The 26088-nt window shown below is 41.2% G+C and overlaps 14 protein-coding genes across 14 annotated transcripts; 5 read left to right on the top strand and 9 right to left on the bottom strand.

Annotated features, from left to right (window-relative positions):
* Positions 1-284: 284 nt before the first annotated feature.
* Positions 285-1547, top strand: ABD1 (mRNA (guanine-N7)-methyltransferase; the record flags this gene model as incomplete). The annotated part of the gene is made up of 1 exon (XM_022817843.1): positions 285-1547. The coding sequence occupies one exon, from the start codon at positions 285-287 to the stop codon at positions 1545-1547; it is 1263 nt and encodes a 420-aa protein (XP_022674569.1).
* Positions 1548-1681: 134 nt separating this feature from the next.
* Positions 1682-4960, bottom strand: VHC1 (Vhc1p; the record flags this gene model as incomplete). Its single annotated transcript, XM_022817842.1, has 1 exon — positions 1682-4960. The coding sequence occupies one exon, from the start codon at positions 4958-4960 to the stop codon at positions 1682-1684; it is 3279 nt and encodes a 1092-aa protein (XP_022674568.1).
* A 233-nt stretch (positions 4961-5193) lies between these two features.
* On the top strand, positions 5194-7125 carry CUE3 (Cue3p; the record flags this gene model as incomplete). The annotated part of the gene is made up of 1 exon (XM_022817840.1): positions 5194-7125. One exon carries the CDS (start codon positions 5194-5196, stop codon positions 7123-7125), a length of 1932 nt encoding a protein of 643 aa, XP_022674567.1.
* An 88-nt stretch (positions 7126-7213) lies between these two features.
* NSA1 (ribosome biosynthesis protein NSA1) lies at positions 7214-8512 on the bottom strand (the record flags this gene model as incomplete). Its single annotated transcript, XM_022817839.1, has 1 exon — positions 7214-8512. The coding sequence occupies one exon, from the start codon at positions 8510-8512 to the stop codon at positions 7214-7216; it is 1299 nt and encodes a 432-aa protein (XP_022674566.1).
* A 576-nt stretch (positions 8513-9088) lies between these two features.
* ARC40 (Arc40p) lies at positions 9089-10210 on the top strand (the record flags this gene model as incomplete). The annotated part of the gene is made up of 1 exon (XM_022817838.1): positions 9089-10210. One exon carries the CDS (start codon positions 9089-9091, stop codon positions 10208-10210), a length of 1122 nt encoding a protein of 373 aa, XP_022674565.1.
* Positions 10211-10301: 91 nt separating this feature from the next.
* Positions 10302-10550, bottom strand: DAD3 (Dad3p; the record flags this gene model as incomplete). Its single annotated transcript, XM_022817837.1, has 1 exon — positions 10302-10550. The coding sequence occupies one exon, from the start codon at positions 10548-10550 to the stop codon at positions 10302-10304; it is 249 nt and encodes an 82-aa protein (XP_022674564.1).
* A 297-nt stretch (positions 10551-10847) lies between these two features.
* TAF6 (TATA-binding protein-associated factor TAF6) lies at positions 10848-12410 on the top strand (the record flags this gene model as incomplete). The annotated part of the gene is made up of 1 exon (XM_022817836.1): positions 10848-12410. One exon carries the CDS (start codon positions 10848-10850, stop codon positions 12408-12410), a length of 1563 nt encoding a protein of 520 aa, XP_022674563.1.
* A 98-nt stretch (positions 12411-12508) lies between these two features.
* SLD3 (Sld3p) lies at positions 12509-14398 on the bottom strand (the record flags this gene model as incomplete). Its single annotated transcript, XM_022817835.1, has 1 exon — positions 12509-14398. The coding sequence occupies one exon, from the start codon at positions 14396-14398 to the stop codon at positions 12509-12511; it is 1890 nt and encodes a 629-aa protein (XP_022674562.1).
* A 364-nt stretch (positions 14399-14762) lies between these two features.
* On the bottom strand, positions 14763-16010 carry PBP2 (telomere maintenance protein PBP2; the record flags this gene model as incomplete). Its single annotated transcript, XM_022817834.1, has 1 exon — positions 14763-16010. The coding sequence occupies one exon, from the start codon at positions 16008-16010 to the stop codon at positions 14763-14765; it is 1248 nt and encodes a 415-aa protein (XP_022674561.1).
* A 292-nt stretch (positions 16011-16302) lies between these two features.
* Positions 16303-17250, top strand: SWC5 (Swc5p; the record flags this gene model as incomplete). The annotated part of the gene is made up of 1 exon (XM_022817833.1): positions 16303-17250. One exon carries the CDS (start codon positions 16303-16305, stop codon positions 17248-17250), a length of 948 nt encoding a protein of 315 aa, XP_022674560.1.
* A 72-nt stretch (positions 17251-17322) lies between these two features.
* On the bottom strand, positions 17323-19578 carry KLMA_20226 (uncharacterized protein; the record flags this gene model as incomplete). The annotated part of the gene is made up of 1 exon (XM_022817832.1): positions 17323-19578. One exon carries the CDS (start codon positions 19576-19578, stop codon positions 17323-17325), a length of 2256 nt encoding a protein of 751 aa, XP_022674559.1.
* Positions 19579-20179: 601 nt separating this feature from the next.
* Positions 20180-21169, bottom strand: SNF4 (AMP-activated serine/threonine-protein kinase regulatory subunit SNF4; the record flags this gene model as incomplete). The annotated part of the gene is made up of 1 exon (XM_022817831.1): positions 20180-21169. One exon carries the CDS (start codon positions 21167-21169, stop codon positions 20180-20182), a length of 990 nt encoding a protein of 329 aa, XP_022674558.1.
* A 952-nt stretch (positions 21170-22121) lies between these two features.
* CDC20 (ubiquitin-protein transferase activating protein CDC20) lies at positions 22122-23765 on the bottom strand (the record flags this gene model as incomplete). Its single annotated transcript, XM_022817829.1, has 1 exon — positions 22122-23765. The coding sequence occupies one exon, from the start codon at positions 23763-23765 to the stop codon at positions 22122-22124; it is 1644 nt and encodes a 547-aa protein (XP_022674557.1).
* Positions 23766-24286: 521 nt separating this feature from the next.
* DSD1 (D-serine ammonia-lyase DSD1) lies at positions 24287-25663 on the bottom strand (the record flags this gene model as incomplete). Its single annotated transcript, XM_022817828.1, has 1 exon — positions 24287-25663. The coding sequence occupies one exon, from the start codon at positions 25661-25663 to the stop codon at positions 24287-24289; it is 1377 nt and encodes a 458-aa protein (XP_022674556.1).
* Between the last annotated feature and the right edge of the window lie 425 nt (positions 25664-26088).

The raw sequence follows: 26088 nt of genomic DNA, 5'->3' as shown, positions 1-26088 counted from the left end.
TAACCAGCGAAACGATTATACAAGTGTACAATTAACAAATACTGAATATCAATATTACGGCAATGCTCTTATATATTCACATAAAGTTCAAAACGCATGCATGATAGTTTATGTTCGATGACAATATTCTTCTGTGATAGAACATCGGAAGAATAAAAAGAATTCTATAGCTTAAACCTTATTCTATCTATACAATTTCTAAGAAAAGGTTATAATAGATAGACAGAAAGTCATCAACTAACGTTCCACTACATAACATAGCTACTGCGCTAGCTTGTTATAATATGGTGCTATTACCGGAGAAGCCAGTATGGATGTCTCAAGAGCAATATGATGAGCAATACGGCTCTCTCTTGAGACAGAAAGAAGCAGAAAAGCGGATGGAAAATGAAGGTCAAAGCACGATCCAGGAGGTAAGTAAACAGGCACCTACACCACCTGGCAATATAGATGGCAAGGATGAGGAAGATAAAGTAAACAAAGCCCGGAACAGGAAGCATCAAAGGTATGATTTAGAAGAGAGAAAAAAGAAACAGAGACTACAGAAAACTATTGAGGAACAATTGAAGCATCACGACATTGAGATGACTGCCAATAGGATTGTGAATGTAGATCAGGTTGTTAGGGAACATTATAATGAGCGTACTTTTATCTCCAAGAAACATAATAGAAACTACTCTCCTATTATCAAGCTTAGGAACTTCAACAATGCTATAAAGTATATGCTAATTGACAAATTCACGAGACCAGGAGATGTTGTTTTAGAACTTGCTTGTGGTAAAGGTGGTGATTTGAGGAAATATGGTGCTGCTGGTATTTCTCAGTTTATTGGTATTGATATATCTAATGCCTCTATTACAGAAGCTTTGAAACGTTATCACTCCATGAAGAACCTTGATTATCAGGTCATTTTGATCACTGGTGATTGTTTTGGAGAGTCCTTGGGTGTTGCTGTCGAACCATTCCCAGAATGTAGATTCCCATGTGACGTCGTGTCTTGTCAATTTGCACTTCATTATGCTTTTGAAACTGAAGAAAAGGCCCGCAGGATGTTATTGAACGTCACGAAGTCGTTGAAGATGGGAGGGTACTTCTTTGGTACTATTCCAGATTCAGAATTCATTAGGTACAAAATGAATAAGATTCCCGAAACTGTAGAAAAGCCCTCCTGGGGGAATCCAATTTATAAAGTCACTTTTGCAAACAACGAATACCAGAAGAATGACAATGAATTTCCGTCTCCTTTTGGCCAGATGTATACTTTTTGGTTAGAGGATGCAATTGATAACGTTCCCGAATATGTCATTCCATTTGAAAGTTTCAGAAGTTTGGCAGACGAGTATGGAATGGAGCTAGAACTGCAGAAAGGTTTCAACGAGTTTTTTGTCGAGGAAATCCCTGCTTGGGTAAATAGATTTTCGCCTAGAATGAGAGAAGGCTTAAAAAGATCTGACGGAAGATATGGTGTCGAAGGTGTAGAGAAGGAACCTGCTGCCTATTTCTACACGACATTTGCATTCCGTAAGGTAAGAGAATATCAAGAATAATTCACTTGGAGGCCCATGCATAATTGTATATATATATATAAGAATTACATATCCAAAATGGGTATATTCTATAACAGTAGGAAAGCAAATGATATTAACTGAGTAAAAGATGGTGAAAATCATGTACATATGCACTATAATGCAGTTGTGACGGTCATAGACTGCGAGTTGATTAAAATAGTAGGGGGCAAGCCATCTAACCATAAATCGATATTCTGCACGTACTCTAGACTTGCATGCTCACTTTTGTGAGTTCCAAGAGGTGGTAATGGCAATGTTGAGAGTAATAATTTAGATTTTGAAGAAACTTGTGACATCATATCATGCAACACAAGATGTTGAGCCCTACTCGATAATTGATTGAAAGTTAGTTCGTCAGTATCCTCAATAACATCTGACGAAGACTGACATGGAGATAGTGGGTGTAAAATGGGCCTTAGTTTTCCATTAGTAGAATTATCTACAACGGGCACCAACGTGGGCTGTTCACCTGTTGCCTCCTCAATAACTTTTGTTTTTGGCATAGCTTTACTTGAAAATACTGGTCGGGAAGTTCTAACCGATGCGTCATCCCTCAATCTCATAGATCTGACAGGATGCAAGTTATTATTATTCTGGCCGGGGGTATTCAAGAGTGTCGATGTAGATCCATATGTATCTGCAACGTAGTCCGACTCATATTCAGACTCATTTGAAGGCATATCGGTTGCCGGCATACTAGATGTCATAGTTAAAGACACCCCGAGTCTTTGTAGTTTTGAGACATCGTACCTTTTTTCTAAATGGTTACCATCAATTTTGACACTTGTGGGCTCTGTCGAAGTAAATTTACGGATCGGATGTTGTCTTGTTCGTTCTTCTGTCAATTCGTTCCACCAATCGTCCTCCTTAAGTGCATCATCAACGTATTGCTTTGAAATCGGATCGCCTTTAACAATAGTATTATAAACCCGGAATTGATCTAAGGATAAAACAAGAACTTCTGCTTCAATTCTTAGAACTGATAACAAGTTTTCAATTCTCTTCCTTTCATCAGAACGTTCTGTTTCATTCTCTACAAATACGATCACACGTATTTGATGAGTTTTGTGCCAGTCTGGAACGGTTGTTAGTATGGCACCTAATTGTAAGATAAGAGTGTATGTGTCAAAATTCGTGGTTGTAACTTCACCTGAAGAGTTTTCATTCACGATTGTTGCCGACATTTGAATAGGATATAAGTCAATATAACCTTTATGCTCTCTTGTTTCATTCTTTTTTGGAAGCTGAAGATTTTTGAAGCCATAAGCAATAGCTATATTACTTCTCATTAAAGAAAGGTCTTCAATTACTTGAACCCATTGTTGAAGTTTTACTTTTTCTTCATTCTTACATTCATCAGTAGGTAAAGAAGCAAATCCGGGATTAGAAGGTATGTCTATAGAAATACGATCATTGTTTTTGGTTGCTTTCAAATATATATCATCTCTTAACGGACTAGGAGTACCTGTCCTCTGTGGGACTTTGTTATTCAAATAGTTCTTTAAATCAAAAAACCCTATAACAGTGATATTAGGTTTCATTCCACCTAGACCGGATCCCATGAAGACATTTCTAATACCCCACGCCAATGTTGGACCCATCCCAATTTGCACAAAGGCTTTGATTCCAGCCATATCTCTGATGTTCATCCATGCTCTCACTTGTTTATTTAACTCTTGGTACTCTGATTGGAAATCAGCTGCTACTGTAACATGGCCCAATATATACAAACCACCTTTCTTCAAATGGTTACAAAACTTAATCAAATTCCAACTTGTTCGTGGATTATCAACTAAAAGTAGTACCTGCGGCCTCCAATATTTGACGTTATCTTGTTTTAACCTTAACAAATACTTCCGCACTTGGTGATAAATTAAAGACTGTGAAACATCTCCCCATGGCTTAGGAGGACAGAAGTAATGAATAATAACAAACAACAAACATAAAAATGAGATAACAGCAGAAGCAGAAACATTATCGACAACGTACATGGCAAGTATAGCCAATATCGCTCCAAGCAGAGCGGTGTACCTATTGAACCATTTAAAAGATGGTCTAAAATTAGGAGCGGACGATATTTCCAATAAGAAACAGGCCATGTTCATAACAATAAAAGTCATAAGAAAAGTCATTGTAATAAAGGTAGCGATGTTATTCACATCGGAAAACAAACAAAGTTGGGTCAAGAACCATGATGAAAGCAAGCATAGTGTTGGTTTTTCCCCAAAAATTGAAATTCCTGGTAGGATATTATCTTTTGAAATTGCTTCTAGCACGTAAGCGGCACCTACCATACCAACTATGACAGAGAAGACTGATGTGGATAACTCACCGACAAGAATAATACTTTGGAAACCGGACACGGTTTGTATGATTTGCACATCTTCATGCAATGATGCTCTAGGAACTGAACATCCAAGGGAAAGAATAACGGAGGAATAGCACACAAAAGTTAGTAAGAGACCCCATAAAGTACCCTTTGGGATAGATTTTGAAGGCTTGCGCAATTCGCTTGACATTCCTGCACCAGCAAATATACCTGCAGTGGCTGGAAAGAAAATACCAAACAAATCATTAAACGTCTCTTTTCCCTTCATGAGAGAACCAGCGGCGCCCTTGGTGAACTTAGGGTAGAGATTCTGCTTCAAAACAGCAAAAGAGGGGCCAGTATATATAATGCCGTTGAATTCAAATGGTTTCACAAACATCACTGACACAGGAATAGATATAGTGGAGGCTAATAGCAACCAGAAAAGCACGTTACCAGCACGCGAAACGGTCTGAGAACCAACTAATGCAACACCAAGACACATTAGAAGTAGCACAGTAGAATACAAAAACTCATACCAGTGACCTTCCGGAAGTACCTGGGCTAAAACTCCGTCAGTAGCACCAAAATTGTACAATAATGGTTCCACTATACCAACAATGTTCATACCACTGTTCAATATTTGACCTACAAAAAAAATCAGCCCAATAGAACCACCAAATTCTGGTCCTAAACATCTTGAAATCATATAGTAGGCACCACCACCCCTCACGATACCGTTAGTACTGATGGCAGATATACTCAAAGTCGTTAACAGGTCAATCAAAAAAGAAATGCCCAATAGGAAGAACGTCCCTAAAATACCCATCTGTCCTATGATGAATCCAAATCTCAAAAACATCAAGATCGAAAGCACATTAAGTGCTGTGGGCACAAACACCCCGTTGAAAGTGCCCAACTTGTTTCTATGCGGGTTCTCTAAGTCATATTTAGATGATTTTTGCTCTCCGACTGGAGTATCACGGTATCGAAAGTACGTCAAACTCTTTCTTCTGGTCAATAACGGCGATGATTCTGAACCTGCCGGCAGATGCGATCCCGGTAAGTCATAGAACTTAGACATCAGTCTCTATAAGTACTTATTGGTACTTCTCTTCGGTCTCTTTAGTATCTTCGGTCTTGACCTTTTGTAGTTTCGACAATGTAAAACTGTTATCTACCGCACATGATTCTTAATATATGAAAAGAATCTAACTATCGGTTTTGAACATAAAGAAGAGATGTGACTAAGAACTGAAGAGGGAGTCACAGACTCAAGAAGACCAGTTACCCAATCATTCAGAGAATATAGCAAATATGACAACTATGAGGAGATATCAGAGAGTGATTGAGGTGAACGGAAGGGAGAAAGTATCACTTCCAATCGTTAAGTTTCCGCCTTTTAAACTTCGGGCAGCAATGATCGAAAAGGACCCGGTAATCTGGTTGCACTTACTGGAGGTATACGTTAGTCATATAAGGTATCTATTGCATGGTGATAATCTTGACTTTATAAGTGATCAAACTTATGATCATTTGTGCGTTTTCACGAGGGCATACTTGCATGAGATGAGCGATGAGGAAGGTAAGTTGTTGTCATTGGGAATGAATAGTGAAGTGTTGGAGCAGCTTAGACTTTTGCGGGCATATATGTTTCAATTGATCAAGAGTTGTGGATTGTTGTATCTACAGATTAGTACGGAAACGCTATGGGATATAGTAAGAGTCTACGTTGCGCAAAACCCATATACCGTGAGAAAACTAGTAGATGGATCGTTGAAACCTACAATCAACACACAGAAAGCACAGCTAGATCGGACTTACCAGATACAGCAACACATAAGAAATCTGATTGAGGCCAATAAGTTTAGCAGGGTTGACTTGAAAACATTAGAGCTTCTCTTGAATGCTGGGCCACCATCAAAGAATACTTTCGCAGATAATTTTGTCAGCACAAAATGGGTCGATACTCTCGAGTCTATGTATGGAAAAGAGCCCGGTAGTTACCTTTCTGACTGGGGTAAGAAGTTAGGAGTCTTGAGTTACTTATCATGTAGTGTGGGCAACCTCGCTGATTTATTGAAAGAGATGGGTGTGACTAATTTACAAACGCTTTCGATGTACCCTCTTTTGGGATCACTCTTGATAGATCCAGAGTTTCAGAAGAGAGTACCGATGATCAAATCGAAGATAGGATTTATAGATGTTCTGGAAAGCGATGACTCTGAATCTCAGTCACATTCCAAAGCCTCTGTTAAGCTAAACGCAGTTGATGAATCGAAATTGAGCATGATCAAGGAACTTTTCCCTGATCTTAATACTCATCAAATTACACAGTTGTTGTTACGTTACGATAATAATACAGAAATTATTATTAACAACCTTTTCGAGAACCCATCCATTATTGATTCATTAGAGGACGAAGAAACAGTGCAGCAAGAGCAGGATATTGAACAACAACAACACCAAGATCAATCAAAGCCATACGAGATTTCTGCACAAGAACACCAAAGAAAGAAAACAGCACTACCGACAATTACTCCACAAGATAAAATCGTTAAAAAGGAAATATCTTTCCCGGTAAACGATGTTCCAGACTCTATCAGGAACAAAACACTCTCGAGAGCATTGGCTCTCTTATATGATGCAACAGAAGACGAAAGGGACGATACATACGATGAGGCTGAGGTCAAACAAGCCAGTTCTAGTCGTGTTAGTATTGATATTGGCACTAAATCAACGGGAAATAATGAAGAAGAGACACATCAACCAGAAACAACGTCGAAGTATGATCAAATCGAAGGTTATTTATGGGAATTGTTGAAGAGAGATAAAGTGCTATTTACTCGACAGAAAAGAGGATCTAAACAACGTTCCGATATGAAAAAACAAACCGGGTGGTCTGATGAACAGATTGAAGGGTGGTCCAGAATGATTGAGAAGAGTCCTAAGAGAGCGCAATTGCTTGAAGAAAAATATATCTTTAAAGGTAACGTTCGCCAGGGAAAGAAGAACAAAAACTATAACAACACCAGAATCGAAGACGCGGATACTGAAAATGAGGAGGAAGAATCCAAAGACGAAAAACCAGGCGGAAAGTCTAAGACTGGCAACAAACCTAATCAACCAGTATCAAAAGAGCAACAAAAGAGGAAAAATGCAAGAAATGAAAAGAATAAATCAAGCCGCGCAAACCATAATAGGAAGGCAGGCCATGACAAAAAGTTGGCAAGAAGCGGCGGACCTTAATTTTGATGCTAGGGTTAACAATTTTTTAAAATATAATATATATATATATATATATATATATATATATGATTGAGTATATATGCTAAATTTATTTCTCAGACTTTTTCTTCTTAGCGGTCAATTTTTTCCAAAGCTCTTCGTTTTCCGCCTCTTCCTCGTCTTCTGTGAACTTTCTTTTGGCCAACTTCTTCTTCTTTTGTTTCAGTTCCTTTTCGCTCAATGGTAGTTCCAAGTCTTCCTCTTCTAAGAGAAGGATATCTGATATCTTACCACCAGTGAAGATCTTCGCCAGAAGCTTGTAATCAGATAAACCAAATACACGGAAATACCTGTCTAAACCTCCTTGCAATATATATTTGTCAGTAACAGTCACGCAACTTGCAAAACCGGTGATATCACCCTTACCAATTTTTCTTAGCAGACGGCCCTTCCCATTAAACTGGTAAACGTCTCTTCTAGAGTCAGCAGTCAAGAACTCTATGTCATCAAAGTTCGAACACACAGAGTTTCCCAAAGCAGACGTCTTGCCAAGAATCTTACAGTACGCCAATTGCTCACCCTTAGGTAGCAGGTCTACGGATTGTATAGGCCTGCAATCTTCTGCATCCGTGGAGTACTTTCTGTATTGTGCATATTTCGTGACCGTTAACATCTGGAACACCCCTTCCTTTTCCGATGCAATAAATCTGAGTGCCATGTCCCATGCAGGAACTCTCAAACCAATCTTATCGAAAGGAACATTTTTGGCTGCCCACACTTGAGAAACTGTCTTCAAGTCCGACGACATCTCAATCAACTTCACCAAGTTTTCCTCACCACCATACGCCAGGGTGTACTTCTCCTTGTCCTCCAACAAGTCATTGAGCACCAAAAACTCAACAGGTGCTTTTACTTCGTGTTTGGCCAGCACAGATAGCTTCCATGCCTTCACGTCCACTTTGAACACAATAATCTGACCAGACTTCGTTGCAGCCAATAGCGTATTCTTCTTGTTTGGCAACGCATAGAGATCCACAAATTGATCCTCAATCTTCGTGCGCTTCTTAGACTTGCTACTAAGTTTATCTAGCACCTCCTGCTTGAATAGCCCGCTTATTATGTCCTTAACCTCAAATTCAGACACATCGTACTTAGGACTCATGCTTTCATCAACAGCCTTCGCAACCCTTTTGCCAGAAATAAGTTCCAAACTACCACTGTGTCTAGCAACAACATATCCCAGCTTGCCAACCTGCCACATCTTATCCACCCTGTTGCCCAAACCTTGTGACAAGTGCATGTCAAGATGGAACGGCTGCAATGCAGTTTGAACTGACGTATTCGTGCCCTTGTTGAACACTATTTCTTTCAAAGAACCACTATCATCGCTTGCTACTAACACACGCATTGTTGCTGACTCCTTTTGCTTCACTATTCAACACTAACACACCACCTCAGTATCAAACACAGCTTCTCCTTCCCAAACTCATCGGTAATGTAGCTCATCTCAAGTATTATAACATTAGATGAGTGATGAGCGATGAGCGATGAGCTGAAATTTTTCAAAAAGAAATATAATCACGTGACTATCAGTTTATTTTACCCAATAGTTAGTACCTGCTTAGACGCAACAGCTTCACGCAAAGGGCCTCGAAGCTGTGACCAGCGTGTACCAAAGGTGTAATGGCATCAAGGTGGTTGGTCACGTAACCCCGCCTCAAATTATTGCCCACATACCAGAGGAAGTGCACTGAAGTTGGACTCTTTTTCACTCGAGCCTTCTTCTTCAATATAGGGGCACTACGACTTTTCAATACTATTAATATAAAAAATATGTCTACCTTAATATATTATAGGCTTAATAACCAATTGATATTCCACATAGTACATTTCAAGTGAAAGGAAAGAGAAATAACACCCTAGTGTAAGCACTGTTTTAGCTTATTCGTACACCAATCCATAGTCATTAGTCGAGAGTCTCCTAATGTCTGATATCGCTGCTCAATTCAAGTTGGTCAAGGGACCAATCTACTCGCACTGCTTCAACACTGATAGAAGCTTGTTAGCCATTACATATGACACTGACTGTTATGTTTACAAGATTGGGGCCTCTAAGCAGCCTCAGTTAGTTGCAGTTTTGCCAGACCACGATAAAACAGTTACTGCTGTTGATATTTCTGTGCATGGACGTATTGTGACCTGTTCCCAAGACAGAAATGCGATTGTGTGGGAGCCATTGTCGAATGGAACTTACAAGCCTACGTTGGTGTTGTTGAGAATCAACCGTGCAGCTACCTGTGTTTCATGGGCATCCACTGGGTACAAGTTTGCTGTTGGGTCCAGTGCCAGGATCATTGCTGTGTGTTATTACGAGCAAGAGAACGACTGGTGGGTTTCGAAGCACATCAAGAAGCCAATCAAGTCGACCATCAATGCTCTATCATGGCACGCAAATAGCGTTCTCTTGGCCTGTGGTGGTACCGATGGGTATGCCCGTGTATTTTCTGGTTTCATCAAGGGTCTTGACAGCAAGGAACAAGTTGCTTCTTCGCCTTGGGGTGAAAAGTTCCCATTCGGTTCTCTGGTCAGAGAATGGTACCAGGGAGCTTGGATCCACGACATCAAGTGGAGATCGTCCATCGACCACGTTGCATATGTAGCACATGATGGCTCCTTAACCATTGTGGACTATACCGACTCCCAATACTCTATCGACAACCCTGAAGGTCTCCCATTCAAGACGTTATGCTGGATCAACGATCACGAAATCTTGGCTGCTGGTTTCTCCAACCACCCAGTCTTGTTCAGCGAGGGTTCCAACGGCTGGAAGCTATCCAAGATCTTGGACGCTCCTGCCAAGGCCCCTGTCAGAACCCCGGCCATCGGCTCAGATGATGCTGATGAAGACGAAAACGCAAACTTCGGTATGTCTGCTTTGAGAAAGTTCAAGGAACTTGACTTGAAGGGTAAGGTCAGCCAACACGAGGAGAAATCCACTCACGAAAACGCCATCACCGAGTTGTCCCCATACGCTGAGTCCAACAATAACGTCACAAAGGTTTCCTCCGTGGCATTGGACGGGAAGCTCGTCATTTACAAGTTGTAAACCCTCTTTTCTATATAGTCATGTCTAATAATGATTTGATTTAGTATAATACAACCTAAACTTGCTAGAGTAAACACACATATACATAACGTCATACCTGCGGATTTTTATCAGCCCACCGCTGCAGCACAAGCGAATAAACAGCCCCCTTCATTAGGGTACTGACTAGCGATATCTTCACCTCAATTTCTCGCATTTCTTGCAAGATTTCTTCCGGTTTCGAATTCTCATGAGTATTGTTTAGATCAGAAAGCGTTTCCTTCAATTCTCGTAGCGACTCCGCTAGTGATTGGTACCTTTCAAGCACGCTTTTCTGTAAAGGCGTCATTTCCGAAGACATTTTGCACACTCAATTCCCCGTGAACCTGCCCTGGAAGATGTGGTGTTGTTTAGTTTTGTCTTGTGTATTGCTATTGTTCTTGCTCATCTTGGTGTTTTCTTGATATATCAACAAGTTATATTAAAAAAAAAAACCAAACCAAAGCTTCTTTATATTCAAACATACAAATGAAGAAGAAGAATTGAAGGAAAAGAGCACAAGTAGACGTGATTAAGGGACTTTAAGGGAGGAATAACACAATAATATAATTTTGTAACTTCAATTCTTTGATTTGCTGGCTTGAAAACATATAGAAACATGTCACAACAGCAACAACAACAACAGCAACAGCAGCAGTCCTACACGATTTGGTCGCCGCATGATACGGTCAAAGATGTTGCAGACAGCCTCGGGATTGCAAATATTAATGAGGATGTGTTGAGATCGTTGGCTATGGATGTGGAGTATCGGATTTTGGAGATTGTAGAACAGGCAGTGAAGTTTAAAAGACACAGTAAGAGATCCACACTAACCACGAGCGATGTAGCCAAAGCGTTGAGAGTGCTCAATGTGGAACCATTGTATGGATTTGAGGAAGGTTCTAGTAGAGATGAAGCCATTAAGTTTAATAAGCTGGACAATGTGAATGGACAGACATTGTACTATTTGGACGATGAAGAAGTTGATTTCGAGAAGTTAATCAATACGCCATTGCCAGAAGTGCCTAGGCTTCCAACATTTACTGCTCACTGGCTTGCAGTGGAAGGAATCCAGCCTGCTATCCCACAAAATCCAAATATAAACGAGCTAAGGTTAAGTCAGGTACCGCTACAACGGGGTGCTATCGTTTCTCCGTTGAACGAAAATTCTGTGCAAACTTCGTTACAAACCACTGACGACGAAGAAAGACAGAACACTGCCAACAGGACCGTTGCTACCCAGGTTAAACCTGGTGCAGCTAATGAGGCAAAACCATTGGTTAAGCATGTCTTATCAAAAGAACTTCAAATCTACTTTGAGAAAATTGTTAGTGCTCTAACGAATAAAGATGACGATACTAATGCCCAACGTATGAAGGCCGCTGCTTTAACATCGTTGAAATCCGATACAGGATTGCATCAACTAGTGCCGTACTTCATTCAATTTATTGCTGAACAAATCACTCACCACTTGGAGGATTTGGAATTGCTCACAACCATGTTGGAAATGATCTACTCATTATTGAGTAATCAATCTGTCTTTTTGGATCCTTACATCCACTCCTTGATGCCTTCTATTCTAACACTTTTGCTAGCGAAAAGACTTGGCGGTAACGGGTCTAAGAGTGCTACTGAGGATAAAAAATCAGATGAACAAAATAAGAAAGATTTCCTAGAGAAAACAAATGCTGTGCGTGATTTCGCCAGCTCTTTGCTACTTCACGTTTTAAAGAAATTCCCAAAGGTACACAAATCATTAAAGCCTAGAGTCACTAGAACTCTCTTAAAGACATTTTTGGACATAAACAGATCGTTCGGAACCTACTATGGTTGTATAAGAGGTGTTTCAGTCCTAGGAAACGAAACCATCAGGTTCTTCCTTGGAAATTTACAAAACTGGTCAAAGCTTGTATTTGAAGAATACGATTCGAGTCCATCCGAAAGCGTTAAGAAGGGTAAAAACTTGACTGAGCTCGAAATCAAACTTCTGGCAAATCTAATAGTAACAACGCTAGAAAACTTGAAATCAGACCTCCCATCTTCATACGATTCTAAAGACGAAATAACTGAAGAAGAAAAGACAAGGTTGAAAGAGAGGTGTGGTATTACCGTATCAAACATTATATTGGAAAAAGAAGATGCCAGGAAGTTATATGATGCTATTTTCTTTGGTGAGCTATGAGCTTTTATTTCAGTAGTCTATCAGCCACTTAGTGGCAGAGAAAAACGTAAGAATATATATATATATATATAATAGTAATAATAAAATGACTTAGTTACTTATGGAGCAAATAACCTTCTACGCACTCTTTTGGGTTTATTCTTTATTGGCGATTCCTTTACTGGAGACTTCATGTTAGTGTTGGCAACAGCTGGCGAAGCCACGAAAATGGGAGAAATTTTTATTTCTTCATCTGGTTTCATTGGAGTGGCTGTAACATGAATATCGTCTTCAGATTTCTCATCTGTTTTAGGTAACGTTGTGCTATCAATCTTGCGCTTACCAACTCTTTGAAATGAATTGCTGTGCGATTGAGTGAAACTTACCGATTTACCGTTAACTAAAACAGACCTAACTGCACTAAACTCTTGAAGTACTTGCTGTTTTTGTTTCATTATTTCATCCAAAGATAAGTCTTGAACAGACATCTGTCGTTTTTCAAGATGATTGAGTTTAATATCAGATGATGATCTGGATGCAAGAGTTGGTTTTTTCTTCGTTGTTTCCCCTTCTAAAAAGTCTATCAAATTAGAGTTCGTTCTCGTACGCAATAATGGTGGGACTTGAGGGGACGTACTTCGATCACTAGTGTTAGAGGTAACTGAACTTGACCTTAATTGATTATAATTGGAAGCTGAATTGCTGCTGTTGTTGCCCTTCGGTACCTTATTCTCAATTCTTGGTCCTTTTATCTTATTAGAAATGAATGTAACAACAAACGGCAGTTTTTTATACCAGTACGGTATCACAACGTAACCCAAGAACCCTTTTGATGACATTTCTTTATTTTTATCAACTATTCCGCGTTTATACTCGTGAATGGACTTGTTAGCTGGGGGTTGTTCCGATTGCATTGATATTTCTGTCGATATTAACGCTTCTGCAATTCCTAGTTTATCTAGAAGGATATCCATATGTTGGCAATAATCAACCGCTGATGTTGCTTTTGCTATTTTAGGAGCATCTGCCTTAGATTTTTTCCTTCTCCTAGAAAACCTTGTTACTGCAGTGACCATATTTAGAGATCGTTCGCTAAGTTTATTCTCATAATTTGCTTCATATTGTTTCATCGATCCATCCAAATTATTTTCTGATATAATTTCTAGTAGAATTATGATTTGTAGCTTGATATCTCTTACCTTTAATATACTGGCAATGTCCGTGGTAACGTCTTTATTCTTTGATAATACATTGTTGTCAACATTAAGCGTTTCTTGAATGATTTCTTTGCGGAATGTTTTACATTCTTCAGGGATATCATCATAGTTAAGCAGTCCATTATGATCGACAGTATATCGGGTGTCGAAACCTGATAGGTCGACTAAAACTGATCTCAAAACGTCCTTATATTCACTTCCTTGTTGTTTGCATAAAACTTTGGTTCTAGATAGTTTTGACTTCACAAAGTGTGCTAGGGGTATATTAAGCGAATACAGTATTTCGTAATACTTCTTCTTCACATATGCTACTGGATCTTTTTCCATTGATTTGTCTTCTGTTCTATTCGATAATTTCGGAGGCTTCATGATTAGTGGTAACTGTTCGTATAGATCACCGTCTGGAATTCGATGCTCATCTTCCTTCCAATAGGGAAAAATAGCTTCAATTTTCAACTGAGACCATTCGTCCAATGTTTTAAAGTCATAATGGTTGCTCGCTTGTCTTTTGTAATTAGGAATGCCATGACCAACGTTATCCAGAACTGGAAGCTTTTGTAGATCCCATCGTACCCAACCATCTTGGAAATAACGTTCTAGTAGAATATTCTGTTGCCCACGTCGCAGGAGATGCTTCAATACAACATCCGCGTTTGATATCTGGTTCTTTACACGGTCGAATTCAGGTGATGAGATGTCTATAATGTTCACCGAATCTCTGTTTACCTCAAAATCCGGAGGAAGCTTAACAAAAGATGACACCAGAACCCATGGATCTTCTGAGGGTTCCATCTTGAGGTGTCTTATGTTTCCAAATGGTTGCTTCACAGGACGACTGGTTGCTCTTTTACTTTTATATTCTTTCTCTTTTCTCTCTAAAACTACAATACTTAACTATTAGGTTAAATCTTCATAATTGTTTTGCTTAACCGATATATTGAAAGAGGGAAATATAGAGAAAGGTCCGGTATCATATGCGTACAACAAGACTAGTACAATATAAAATCACACGCTGTGAAAGTCTATTTATATTGAGACTTGGAAGATACTTATTTTACTTCTAATTCTAATTCTAATTCTAATTCTAATTCTGAATCTATTTCGAGTTTTACTTGCATGACGTAGAGGTCTAATAATACAAAAGCGTTCCTGTCACTTATTCAATCACCATCATGCTTTCTTGTCTCTTTCTTTTATCCATATCAATTCTATTATTGATCATCATTATAGCTGTCTGTGTAGCTAGTGGAGTGCCGATCAGCACCAATTTACGCTCTTCCAAACCATCCACAGGGTCGTTGATTTTAATCATACATCCAGTAGACTGTTTAATCTGCTGAATATTTTTACCACCTTTTCCAATAACATTTCCCACGAACTTATTGTCAATGAATACTTCCTGTGGAGTAACTAGATGAGGTGACATACCATGTAACGATGGCTGCAATGGAATTCTAACATGCTTGCACGATTCTATGATATCTGCATAAGGTTGAGCTAGTCGTTGCGAGCCATTCATCGGAGCTTTGGTAATGACTGGCTTTGTTCTTCTATTCATCATTCTTTTATCCATTGGATGATACTGGTGGTGCTCTTGGTGGGCTGCCCCAGGGACAGATATAGGAATTCCATCTGGAGAGATAGGCGCAAGAGAAGTGTTTGATGGTGCTCCATTGGGGTAAACAACATACATTTGGTAATTATTAACCAGGACTGAATGCATTGGACCTGGATGGTAGAATATTGATTTTTTATTCTTCAATTTTGGCTCATTCTCTAGTATAGTCTGACCAATATAGTATGTCGCAATATGAATCGCGTCTGCTACACCAGTCAATGACAAAATTCGATCATTCGACATAGGAAGCTGTTGCGGACTTGCAATTAGCCTTGCTGCACTCAAGTCCTCAATTTCATGAAGTCTCGAACCTTGTCTCCCAATAATACAACCCATAAAATGGTGTGGAATTAACAGATTTACAACTAGGGGAAGCGACTTTTCGTTCGAATCATCATCGCTCTCATTATTAATTGCTCTCACGATTTTTCCAAACGCTCTAGCAACCTCCTCGCATTTTCCTCGGACAAATATCACACGTTCTATCACACCATTGATGTTATCTGACACATTGATCCGCGTGTTTGTCTCAGCCTTAATTTTATTGACACGATCCCCTTTACCACCTACAACCTTTGAAGCCTGCTTCATCAAACATAGCATACGCATGTTAATATAATTACTAATTTCCTCACCTTTGGAGCCATTCTCAGTCTCGTTCTCGCATTCATTATCTTCTAATGCAACTCGTTTTATACCAGCCTCCAGACTTTCACGGTCTGGCTTCCTTTTTAGCGAATTCGGGGAGTAGACCGGTTCCAATGTCTCTAGTTCTTCTTCCACCATATCAGATACTATTTCCTAAATTCAAAAGGTACCAAATATACTCAGATCACCGCCTCTATCAGCTTCTGTTACTCTGTTGGTTTCTCTTTCTATGTTTCCATCTCGAATCTCTATCTAATTGATATGGATTTATTTTCCTTTTATTCTTAAAACTTGACAATTCTGAAGGTGAAAACTATTGGATTGTGAAGACAAGGCTATGTGAAGACAATAGAGAGTCTTTAGCAGGAAGCACCGCAGTAATAATAAATTCTAGACGGCCGAGATAGGTTTGATATTCCCTTAGAAGGTTATGCCAGAGAAAGAAGAGCTTAAAAAGACAGACGATTTGCCTGGTCTAGAATTTGACGAGGATAGTTACCACGAATCCGAAGATGAGGATTTTGATCCGAACAAAGAGCTAGACACCAGCACCGGAGGTCTACCGGCATCTAATAGCATCAAAGGTTCAGATATTGGCTCTCCAGAAAATTCAGACAGTGATGCTGATGGCTCATTCAATGACGAAGACAATGAAGAAGAGAAGAAGTATAACAGCATTGTTAGTGAAAGTGGTGGTCTCATCAAGACTAGAAGAGCAAGGTTACAGGAAGAGCAAGATGCTTTGAAAAATAAGTACGAGAAGTTAGATGTTGGAGAAACGTCTGAAGGATCTCTCGATTTATGGGCCAAATTGAAGCAGCGTGCTTACGAAAGAGCGAGGTTCAATGGCTCAGTAATGGATCATGAAGCCGGCTCAGTCACAGATTCAACGGAAGAAACTAAAATATTGATTGAAAGAACATACGTATTTGCAGGAGAAGTTATTAAGGAGAAAAAATGGGTACCGCGGCATAGTGCAGCTGCACAAGAATACCTTAATAGTATCAAATTCAAGAACGATAAGAAGGCTACCAACAATGGAGATCAGAAACAGCAATCACAGCAGCAATCGCAACAGAAAAGACCTCAGGGGAAAAATGATTCCGGGCTTCCTTTGAAAAGACATCTAAAGCGACCTCCAATTCTAGAACAAATCATATCTGGTGCTTTGAAGCCTAAACTTACAACTTTAGAAAAGTCCAAACTTGATTGGGCAACCTACGTTGATAAAGAAGGTATTCATGAAGAATTGAACTTGCATAATAAGGATGGTTACTTAGCAAAACAAGATTTCTTGAATAGAGTTGAGTCATCAAAGGATGAAAAATATAGAGAAATACGGAAGTTACAGCTACTGCAATCGGAGCAGCAGAAATAGAAAATGAATAATGAGTATTGATTTGAGTCTAAAATTCAATAACTATGTAAAAGGAACTATATATTAATTTTATTAGAAGTGAGGAACTCCAATACTGGTAAAGAACATGTTTACTATTCCAAATATTCCTTCTCCTAACACTAGCCCGGAGCTGAATACTATCATCTTTGTCTTCGCATCTGGATTACCCCTGTGCTTTCGTAGCCAAATATGGGCCAACAAACCACCAGCGAAACGCTCAATGGTGAAACTGGGTGAATTATAGATCCCAACACCGACAGCAACACCAGATGGAACCCACAATAGCCATTTGAAGCCTCTTTCCCGAAGAGTATTCTTGACTAAGGATAGTATTGCAAATATGATTCCGAATACAAGCGAGCATTCCATTGCTTTGTCGGGCAAGCTTTTCCCGGTAACTAACCTTGCACAGTCAATCCAAACAACGGCCGTTGGTATTCTAAATTGTTGATTCGGTATTGTGTAAATCTTGTTGTATAATTTGTAAACTAAACTGGACAACACGATCGACCAAGTTGCACCAATATACTGTGCAATAAACTGAGCCTTTGGAGAAGCACCAAGTAGGTGCCCTGTCTTTAAATCCTGCATCAAATCACCAGCTTGTTGAGCGCCCGCTTCTGCCACACCGCCAGCAACTAGGTTCAATAAAACGTTCCCCTTATGATTGCTAGGAATTATCAAAGCAAAAATTAACTGTGATAGTTTACCAATTCCACTAACAGGATTCAAGTCTGTCTCACCCAAAGCCCTTACAGCTAGAATAGAGAGGAACAATGCTATGATAAGTGCCGTAATTATTGAATATAATGGAATGATATCGATGCCGAATAGGTATATCATTATTATGACACATAATAGTGAAGAAACGACCAACCCGCTGAGCACCGTAGTGTATGTAACCAAGTGCCTGGAATCGACATCGTGATCGACCTCAGTGCTAACCAATTTAACAGTGTTTTCATGCCGTCCTCGGGAATCATTGAGAACTCTTTCTTCTTCGAGTAACATTGACTGAATGGAGTCATCTAACACACTGTTAAACATCTCCATTTTGTCGTCTAGTAAGACAAATCTGATAACGGTTCTTATGGTGAAGACAATGAACCCTACGACACTATCAGCTACCATTATAGAAAGTGAGGTCCATATGATCCATCCTTGGAAGCCACTTTCCCAATCATGTACATCGGCATTGGGGTCCACCCAATGCATATGCCTTGATAAGGGAGCCAAGACTGCCCAGCCTAGAAAACAACCCAATAGCATGTATGATACTGTAGGCAAACCCATGATGATACCTTGACCTATGTATGCTGGTGATGGTTCAATGCTCCAAAGATAAACCTTGGCAGCATAGTTCCCGAAAACCGGAATAGACTTTACTGCTGGAACAAAATATGAAGTGACAGTGTATAAAGCGGAAGCGCAGAAAGTCTTCGTCAAAATACTGACGTTTTCCTTATAAGTAGGCACACCCTTGGAGTAAGAAGGCGAAAGTTGGTTTGGAACAGGATTAGCAATCGCATCAGGATTAGGGTTGTCAGTTGCATTTGTAACTGCATTTCCACTTGCACCTGCACTTGAACTTTCATTGGCATCCCCAGAAGCATACGCATTCATCTGATCTGAACCTGCCCGTAGCAGCGGTGTAGATTCACAGTTATTTTCACTATCATCTTCATAATCAGTATCGTTGCACAACACTTCGGCGTATTCCCTCAACCGCCTTTCCTTCATAGCAACCAGTTCCTTAGGACTCACTTCCTGCAAAATCTCGGAACCATTTAAAACAGATATCAAAGTGGCTGTCGCACTTCCACTAGGGAATGGGAGCTTCTCTCTCACGATAACCTGCTTTCTTATTGGAACAGCAAAGAATATCCCGAAGAATGCTAAAGCAGATGACCAAATCAGTAATTCTACAAGAGAAAACTCTTGACCCATAACCCTGGTCCCACCACTTTCTTCGGTGGTAAGAAACTTCTCAATCGCTGGAACCACACCAACAAATCCGTAAGCTAGAGGCCCAGTGCCAACTGCCACCGCAATACTTTGCACATAAACGTTCTCCACATCGCTAAATTCTGAGTCATTTGGAAACACCAATGGCCACACCTGCTTGAAGATCGCGCAAGCCAAGAGAGCACTAGGTAAAGACATCATCGAAACCCAACCAGTTTGTAGTCCAAACTGGAAGTTGGACACCAAAACTAGTGATCCAATCACCAATCCAACTATTGTGGATCGAAGTGTCACTTGCTTCATCCAGGGCTTGCTATCCCAGCTAGTATCTTCCCCATCCATTCTTCACAAAGGAGATCCTAACTAAGTCAATTACTGCAATGGCTCACAGCCCTTTTGAAACCTTTTAAAACCAAGTCCTTTCAACTACGAAAATAATCATCACTCATCTCACTTCTTCTTTGTCGGTTCTTCTTTATATATATCAAGGTTGCCTTTTTGCAGCATATTTGCTTACCAATGTATTATGTCAAGAAATGCATCAATAGGAATGAACAAGCAAAGAAATGAAGCAAGAGGAGTGAAACAGGAAAAATCAGGCTACTGGTTGGCATTTAGAACCAGGTACCTACTTGGTCAATTCCTTCTACTCTTGGAATTAGTGCAAGCGGACTCGTGACATTTGGTTCTGTAGTTACCGTAGATATACACATATATATATATATAGATATATGGGTTTACTTAGTTATATTACATTGGAAGTGCGTTACGAAGGTGTAACACAGAGAGAATGGGACATGGTCTTCGTGTATCATTCAAAATAGAAAAGTGTCGATGGCCAGCGACAGCTAAGTTAGATGAGATGGTTCATATGCTGGGGATGGGGATGGTACCAGGATATACTGCTTTTTTTTTTTTTTTTTTTTTAACCGTTATTTTATTATCATGCTTCGGCGAATAGAATGTACTTAAGGATATCACTTAACGTTAGCACACCGGTAAGGAACCCTTCCGAATCGACGACGAAGAATCTATGCACGCGCGATTTCCTCACTGAATCTAGAATGGACGAGAGTTTATCGTTTTCTGTGCATGTGAAGACACCTTCAAAGTCGTCACTTCTTCTCATCAGAGCTTCTCCGACAGAGAGAGACAAATCGTTGTATATACCACCTTTAATGAGCCCGAGAACATCGACAGCCTCGTACACATTAATCAACTTGCCCTTTTCGTCCACAATAGGAACACTGGACACACCGCCAGCCAGAGTCAAAAGCTGGATCACGTCTATTACTGGTGTACTCATTTGACAGCTCATGATGTTATTTCTGGATATAATGTTCAAGTCACGCAATGGCCTCTTCAAGTACCGTATTTCCTTACAATTGAGGGCCACAAACTTCAAGATACGATACTGCGTGAGCACGCTAACAACGATCTCTCTATGCGTCTCCTCATCCTGGTCGATCAACGGAATTCTTCGCGAACGCGACTCTATCATCTGCACACAAGCATCATACAAAGGCTTGAACGGATGGATTGATCGCGTGTCGTAAGGCTGCACCCCAATCGCCCGCTCAATGTCCTTAAGCCCATTTAACTGCAACTTATCCACCAGTTCAAACTTGTCGGGGTTATGGAAGTAATACTGGATCACGTTAATGAAATCCAAACTAGTCAAAAGCCCAGCAAACCTAGATGTTTGTGCATCCCACAAAGGAGCAGAAACAACATTGTTCTGCAAGAGTATGTTCAACGACTTCTTCACCAGTAACGACGTATCTAAAACAATAAGCCTATACGAAACCGGTAGAACATCGTATGACGTTTTAGACTGCAAAAAAACACGGATTGACTGAACAGCAAGCTTCTGCTCCATAGCAATCGCCTGTTCATCAACAGAATGATGTACTTCTCCGCTATTTGTTGGCATCTCTTATTTTTACTTTTACTTCGGCGAAAAGTATAAAACTTATTTTAGAACTTTGTTCTACAAGCTTTGAAACTCAAAGTCCTTTCAGCGATAGCCACTCTTTTCTCCTTTTCAATGGCTTGGAATTGATCTTTCAATCAACAACATTTACCCGCTACAGGCCTTGTTTCACCCTTTCTCTTTTCCAAAAGCCTAAGGTGTTGTTGTGCATGCCATTCTCTCTAATGGCTGAGGGGAGAGAAAACATCTAAAATTCATGTATCACTACGAACGACCTGAAATCGCCTGTTTCCCACTATAATAAAAGAAAAACATTGAACAATTATCATTTTTCAAGAAATTTTTCTAAATTTTTTTCTTTCTGGGAGTATAAAAGGAAGAAGCTCGGCGTGAATTTTCATTCCATTCTTTCTCTCATTAGTAAAGTAATGTTTGTTAATGTTAATTTCGGGCGTGTTTTTTTTATAATTTTTCTTAAAAGGCCAAATCTCTTTGCCTATTGGCTTAGATCAAGTGTAGTATCTGTTCTTTTCAGTGTAACAACTGAAATGTCCTCATAGAGGATATTACTGTTACAGACTCAGTTTTTGGCCAGCCTTTATAACTAAAAAACTAACGTTTCCGGGTATTTGCAGGACTTCCTTGCCTTTTTATTAAGGCTGAGGTTGTCTAGGAGTGTCGTTACCATTGCACGTTGAGCTGCCGTCTTGGGGAATCGTATTCCCTCGGACAACTGCTTCATTCCGGTTTCTGACGCACCTCTCGCTGTAAATGCCTGGTTTTTTCCCCTTTTAATCTTCTAAATGGTTTGTGTGCGTGCGCAGTGCAGAGTGCACAACTTGGAAAATGAGTTCATTTCCCCCATTTAGAATACTTTTGCTTTGTTTTGTGCTTTGCTTTGATTTGTTTTGTGTTTTTTATGTAAGTGTGTGTTAGAGTAAACGTTTTATTGTTACCTAATGATGTATGTACTCTTGGAAGGAGACCTTTGAGTGTTGTCGTCGTCATCGTGTGATTTAGTGTCTAATTTGTCGGTGAATCCACGGGTCCGGTCTTCTAGATGGCGCTTCCTACGCCTTTCTTCGAACACCCTGTAGAATTTGAGATTCTCATCGCCTCCTACTGAGGCGATGGTGGTGCCGTCTGGGGAAAGCTGTGACGATACTATACGCGAATCGTGTGCTTGAGGTATTTCCGCTACCTTGAACTTAGTCTCGTAGTTGTATATTGTTATGCAATTGTTTGGTGTGCCACCAGTGGCCACAATTTCTGTGTTCATGCTGTTGGAATGCTTTGAGTAACTCTGGCCCCAATGTAATGAACTCACCTGGGACCCCGTGTCTATGGAACCAAGTCTGTTCCCCGTAGTCGTGTTCCAGAAATGAATGTGCTTGTCCAATGACCCACCACCGCTCGCTAGCAAGTTGGTGATCTCGGGGTGCCAACTAATGGCTTTCACTGCTGCCTTGTGGTTTCTCTTGGTCCAAATGGGATCGTTGTTCTGCCTTGTGTCCCAAATCATAACGGTATTGTCATTGGCGCCACTTGCCAGTTGGATTCCGTCTTCCCGGAAGCTGAGCCCACACACTTCACCTTGGTGCCTGTCCCATGTCTGTACAATGTGGTTCTTAATGCGCACGTCGTTGATTTGCATTTCACCACTCTTGCTACCAGTAACACAAAGTGTATCGAGCCACGATTGGGACCCAATGCGCACACCGAGCCCCGATCTCATGGTTCTCACATGGGTCATTGTTTCCGCGTCCCATATCTCTACGTTCCCGTCGTTCTTTCCGATGGATATGTGACAGCTGTCGTCCGACCAAGTCAAACTGCTGCACTTTTCGTTCAACTCGACCAATAGGTTGACATCCCCGGAATCACCGTCCCACAAGTATATGGCATTATCCAATGCAATTGCCAATACGTTTTTCTTGGACCAACTTAGTAGATTCAAATAGAAGTCGTCTTGGAAACCAGGTGCGTCGAGAATTCTTTCCGGGTTCGTGTTGATCTTCCTGAGTTTCGCAAGCCTTTGGGACTTCGAATCAAAATTGTAAGTCTGTCTGCTTCCTATGGAAAAAATGGGGCGGTCCAACGATGGTTGTGGAGGTAGGGGCATATACTGCAATATTCTCTGGTTCATATCTAGACCGCATGCATTTGCAACTTTCTGTTTGAACATTTTCTTGGTTTGTGCGCTCAAGTGCTTCGAAGGGGAAGCATTTGGCGGTGGCCTTATTTCTTCCGGGTCCTCTTCCAGGTCAACACACTTGGTATTCTGAGAATGTTGCACCTTCGGTATAAACCTGTCCGGGTTTGCTTCGCTTTGTTCCATTGTGCTGTACAGAGCCCCAGTCAGCGACTCGTGTACTGGCGATTCTTCTCTGAAAAACGACGAGTTCCTCCTCAGTAGAGGTGGAATTCCTCCTTTGTTGATGAGCTTTGGCCTGTTGATTGAATTGGTGATGTTCCCCAACGTCTTTTTGGCTTTCCGCTTGACAACTTTGTTATCATTTGGTATAACATGTAACTTTGTAGGCGATGTTAGCGAGAGCATTGAATGCTTCGCTGACAATTGACTATTCTTATCCATGTTTCAATGCAACGATCACAAGGTGAATTCACTTTCGTTCAGTTCAATTAAGTTCAACCCAACTCAATTCCCACTTTAATGTAAAGCAGACTGTTCAACCAGGTTAATCTGTCTGCTCTTATTATAACGAATGTAGAAACACAAGAGAGCACACTGACTTAGCGAGTGGGAATTTGCTTGCTGGCTGAGAAGGGAAATCCCAAAAACAAAACAAAGCAAATGAAAACAGACCGTTGTTGAGGTTCAATGTTGTCCAATTGCTCGCTCAGTGTACGCTTTGTGACAATTTTTGTTCGAACTGCTATAGCCAAAGAGAGAGAGAGAGAGAGAGTGGGCATAGACAGAGCTTTGTGATACTATTTTTTTTTTTTTGATCTATTTACCTTTTTCCTAAATGGGACACATAAGTACTGAAAAAGAAATACGTAAAATAAAGGGTTCTCAATAAGAGAAAGGGCTGTCTCTGCTACGTCAGCGAACCGCAAGACGCAATTAAGCATGAAGCTTTTTGACAAGGAACACTACCATCCTCTACAAGGGATCCAAACATCAATAACGATACCCTTATCGTCGATGACGAAGTAGTGGCCGAAACATGCCATAGTGATGCAGGCATGTTGCATTAGAATGTCAACCTTGGTTCCATGAGGCAACAGCTTGCAGGTGTCGATGTCCAAGGGCTGTAGAATACCGTGCTCCTGGGACAATCTTTGTAAATACCACTGGCCGTACTCTGGGTCTGAAACCACAAGCCCGTATCCGGGGGCCTTGGACGAGACCTCTTTGGTCATCGACAAGACACCGGTGTTTGTGAGCATTTCGCCAACGGGGTTCCCTCTTTGCGGGTACTGCGAGATGACGGTGCCCAGCACGAACGAAGCGACGTTTTTCTCAACGATGGACCCTGTGGCGACCTGCTGGAGGTCAGAGATCATAAGGTTACCGGCGTGTAGTTCGAGAGTGCCGTGCAAGCTATCGATGTATGAGACGAGCGCTGGTATGTTGGAGCTGTTTTCGAAAGCACGCGCGGTTGGCGAAGCGCCGACGCTCAACACGAGGCTCGAGACTGGGAACGATGCGTCCAGACTTAGCACGGACTCGCACGCACGGTTGACGTACTCGATCTCCTCTTTCAACACGGCCTCATTGTCGACCAACGAGGTCTTGGCGTACGAATGTCCTGCATGAGCGTAAAACCCGTACAACTCAATGTAATCTTTAGCCTCGAACAACCTGCGCAACAGGATTTCCAGATCGTGTTGCGAGAAGACGCCTGCTCTGTGGGTGCCGCAATCGATCTTGACGAACACTGACCACTTGAACTTAGGGTCACGTAGCTGGGTTTCCTGGGCGAACTTTTGGAGCACCTCGATGTGGTAGACGTTGTCGACGAAGATCCGGAAATGGTCCACTTTTTCGCTGATCGCGTACAATTCAGGCACGATATCTGGCACGCAAGCGGGCAAGCCGTAGAGCATATCGGTGACGATGTTTGGGCCGCCTGTCTCGGCCTGGGCCTGAGCCTGGGCCTTGGCTTGGGCTTGGGCCTGGGCTTGGTAGTCCAGGACGAGGTATGCCTCTCGAAGCGTGCTGACGACGATGGAACTGTAGATGGGGCCCTTGTAGCCGGGTAAGTCGTACCCTAGCTGTTTGCGGGTACCCTCGATGGTCTTGTGGGTTTTGATGTGGGCGCGGTACTTGACGGGTCTTGCGACGTGGGAGTTGATGGAGTCGATGGCATTGAGCAAGCTGGTGATGTTTGCGTCGACTTGCGGCTTCTTCACGACGAGTGCCGGAGTTGGCAGTTCTTTGTAGTGCTTGCCGTTGTATGCGGCGAGAAGGGTCTCGCGCACGTCTTTTTCGAGCGGGTAACGCTGGGAGGGTGTGATTCCGGACATGATGGTGTTACCCGGTCTGACTCTATGAGAGAGGGGGGGGGGAGTGTGTGTGTGATGGGGCCTCATCCTGGTGGACTGGTGCTTACTGTCGGTACTTACTGTCTTATAAGTTGGGTATGCCCTGGGTATGCCCTGGGTACGGCTGGGTAAAGCTTGGCTGCCAAACAGGAAAAGGCGGGCGAGTCAATAGGCGGGCCAGTAGACGACGGGCGAGTCATTGCACGAGGCGGACCCGCAAAAATCCCATACCAAAAACGAAAAAAATAAAAATAAAAACCCAAAAACCAAAACCCAATGCCCATCCGCACATTACTAATGCAAGCCGAAAATCAGGAATCTTGGAACACCAATTGGAAACCATTTGGAAGCCATTTGGAAGCCATTTGGAAGCCATCTGGGAAAACACCCATGCGGCAAAAACTGAC

Source organism: Kluyveromyces marxianus, chromosome 2, assembly GCF_001417885.1.
Source record: "Kluyveromyces marxianus DMKU3-1042 DNA, complete genome, chromosome 2".
NCBI classification, from domain to species: Eukaryota; Fungi; Ascomycota; class Saccharomycetes; order Saccharomycetales; family Saccharomycetaceae; genus Kluyveromyces; species Kluyveromyces marxianus.
Note: the sequence above shows the minus strand (reverse complement) of the source record. Positions and strands in the feature narration are given on the sequence as shown.